Raw genomic sequence first — 2,044 nt, 5'->3', positions numbered from 1 at the left:
AGTTTGCAAAACTAAAAGCACAAACACTGCTTTGCACTCAGTTTGCAATTTTGTAACACACACTTTGCAAAACTGTAGGCACAACTCACTGCTTACACTCAATTACCAAATTTCCAACACACTCCTAGCAAAATTATACACATGTATGGCTATCATTAACACTATTTTGCCAACTGTCTGGCACACTTTCACATGTGAAAACTGTTTTAGATAATTAGTCCACTTTGCAATCAGCCTAAGCACTATAAACAGGCCACAGGTAAGCTGTCTATGTGGAGTACAATGGAAGGAGCAGTAAGAGTGAGAAGAGTGAGAATCAGAGGAGGCCGAGGGACAGGACGTGGAGGTGAAGAAGTTGGAGGAAGAGGACGTGGAGGTGAAGAAGTTGGAGGAAGAGGACGTGGAGGTGAAGAAGCAAGAGGGTTAGAGGAAGTTAGAGGAAGAGGACAAAGAGGAGCAAGAAGAGGACGAGGAGGGGAAAGAGGAAGGGTAAGAAGAGTAAGAAACAGAATAACTGATGACATCAGGGCTACAATAGTGGACCATGTCATCAACCATGGGATGACCCTGAGGGAAGCTGGCCAACGGGTTCAGCCTAAACTGAGCCGCTACACTGTGGCAAGCATCATTAGGACATTTCGAAATGAGAATCGGTAAGTACTTTGTAGCACTGCCATACTCTAATGAGAAACACAACAGTACCATACATGCAAAAATACTGAAATTGTTACTTTACAGAATTGCTAGACGTCCAGATGTTGGGGGCAGAGGCAGAATGTTCACTCCAGAGCAAGAGACCCATATAGTGAACATGGTGATTGCCAATAATGCAATAAGACTGCGCGAAATACAGCAGCGCATAATTGATAATGACACCATCTTTCAAAATATACACAGTGCAAGCATTTCTACACTAAGTCGTGTACTTGCGCGCCACAGAATAAGAATGAAGCAAATTTACAGAGTTCCTTTCGAGAGAAACACAGAACGTGTAAAGCAACTGCGATATGACTATGTGCAGGTAAGCTAGTGTCATTGGTTCTGAATTTGGAAGTGCATACTGTAGTGCTGTGCATGGGCCTGATGTGTTGCATTTGTTTTGTCTTGTCCAGAGAGTGATGGAACTAGAAGCAGATGCAACGGGACATGAGCTACTTTTTGTAGATGAGGCTGGTTTTAACCTCAGTAAAACCAGGAGATGTGGCAGGAACATTATTGGACACCGTGCCATCATCAATGTCCCAGGACAACGTGGTGGTAACATAACCATGTGTGCAGCTATAAGCCAAAATGGTGTTGTTCACCATCATGCAACCATAGGCCCATACAACACTGCACACATTATTGCATTCCTGGACACCTTGCATGACATGCTCACTGTTCAGAGACCAGAGCAGACCCGATATGTCATCATATGGGACAATGTTAGTTTCCATAGGGCTGCTTTGGTCCGCAACTGGTTTACAGACCACCCATCCTTCATGGCACTCAACCTCCCTCCATACTCTCCATTCTTAAATCCCATCGAGGAGTTCTTCTCTGCCTGGCGCTGGAAAGTGTACGACCGTCATCCTCATCAACAGGTAGCCCTTTTACAGGCAATGGAGGAGGCATGTGGAGATATTGACCAGGCATCATGTCAGGCCTGGATACGGCATTCAAGGAGATATTTTCCCCGGTGCCTTGGACTGGAGGATATCGCATGTGATGTGGACGAAATTTTGTGGCCAGACCCAGAAAGACGACATGATGTAGGCTGATTGTCTTTTTTTCCCCTTTTTTTTGTGAAATTCCTATTTTGTGTTCTGACTTTGTCTTGGATTTGATGAGTGTGAATAAACACCAATACTTGAAGTTTGGATCCTTGTATGTTTACATGACACTATGACAAAAGTGTGACCTCAAATTGACATCTGTACACAGAGAAAGCAAAAGCCAGATGTGTTTTGTATTCATACCATCAGTGTGCAGTTGGCGCATTGTGTGCTTAGTAGATGATGGCTTGTGTGTACTGTTTGATACGAAAACACCATTTTTACGAAGG

General features: G+C 44.0%; 1 protein-coding gene across 1 annotated transcript; it reads left to right on the top strand.

Moving 5' to 3' along the window:
- The first annotated feature begins 282 nt into the window (after positions 1 to 282).
- LOC148098443 (uncharacterized) lies at positions 283 to 1,760 on the top strand. Its single transcript, XM_087852474.1, has 3 exons — positions 283 to 653; positions 739 to 1,021; positions 1,113 to 1,760. Exons 1-3 carry the CDS (start codon positions 283 to 285, stop codon positions 1,758 to 1,760), a joined length of 1,302 nt encoding a protein of 433 aa, XP_087708600.1.
- The last annotated feature ends 284 nt before the right edge of the window (positions 1,761 to 2,044 follow it).

The sequence above is a fragment of the Neolamprologus brichardi genome, chromosome 15 (genome assembly GCF_056152115.1).
Source record: "Neolamprologus brichardi isolate AB-2024 chromosome 15, ASM5615211v1, whole genome shotgun sequence".
Taxonomy (NCBI): Eukaryota; Metazoa; Chordata; class Actinopteri; order Cichliformes; family Cichlidae; genus Neolamprologus; species Neolamprologus brichardi.
Note: the sequence above shows the minus strand (reverse complement) of the source record. Positions and strands in the feature narration are given on the sequence as shown.

Coding starts and splice junctions, on each gene's coding strand:
- LOC148098443 (XM_087852474.1), top strand. CDS start 283: ATGGAAGGAGCAGTAAGAGTGAGAAGAGTGAGAATCAGAGGAGGCCGA. Junction 654..738: donor ACATTTCGAAATGAGAATCG/GTAAGTACTTTG, acceptor GTTACTTTACAG/AATTGCTAGACGTCCAGATG. Junction 1,022..1,112: donor TGCGATATGACTATGTGCAG/GTAAGCTAGTGT, acceptor TGTCTTGTCCAG/AGAGTGATGGAACTAGAAGC.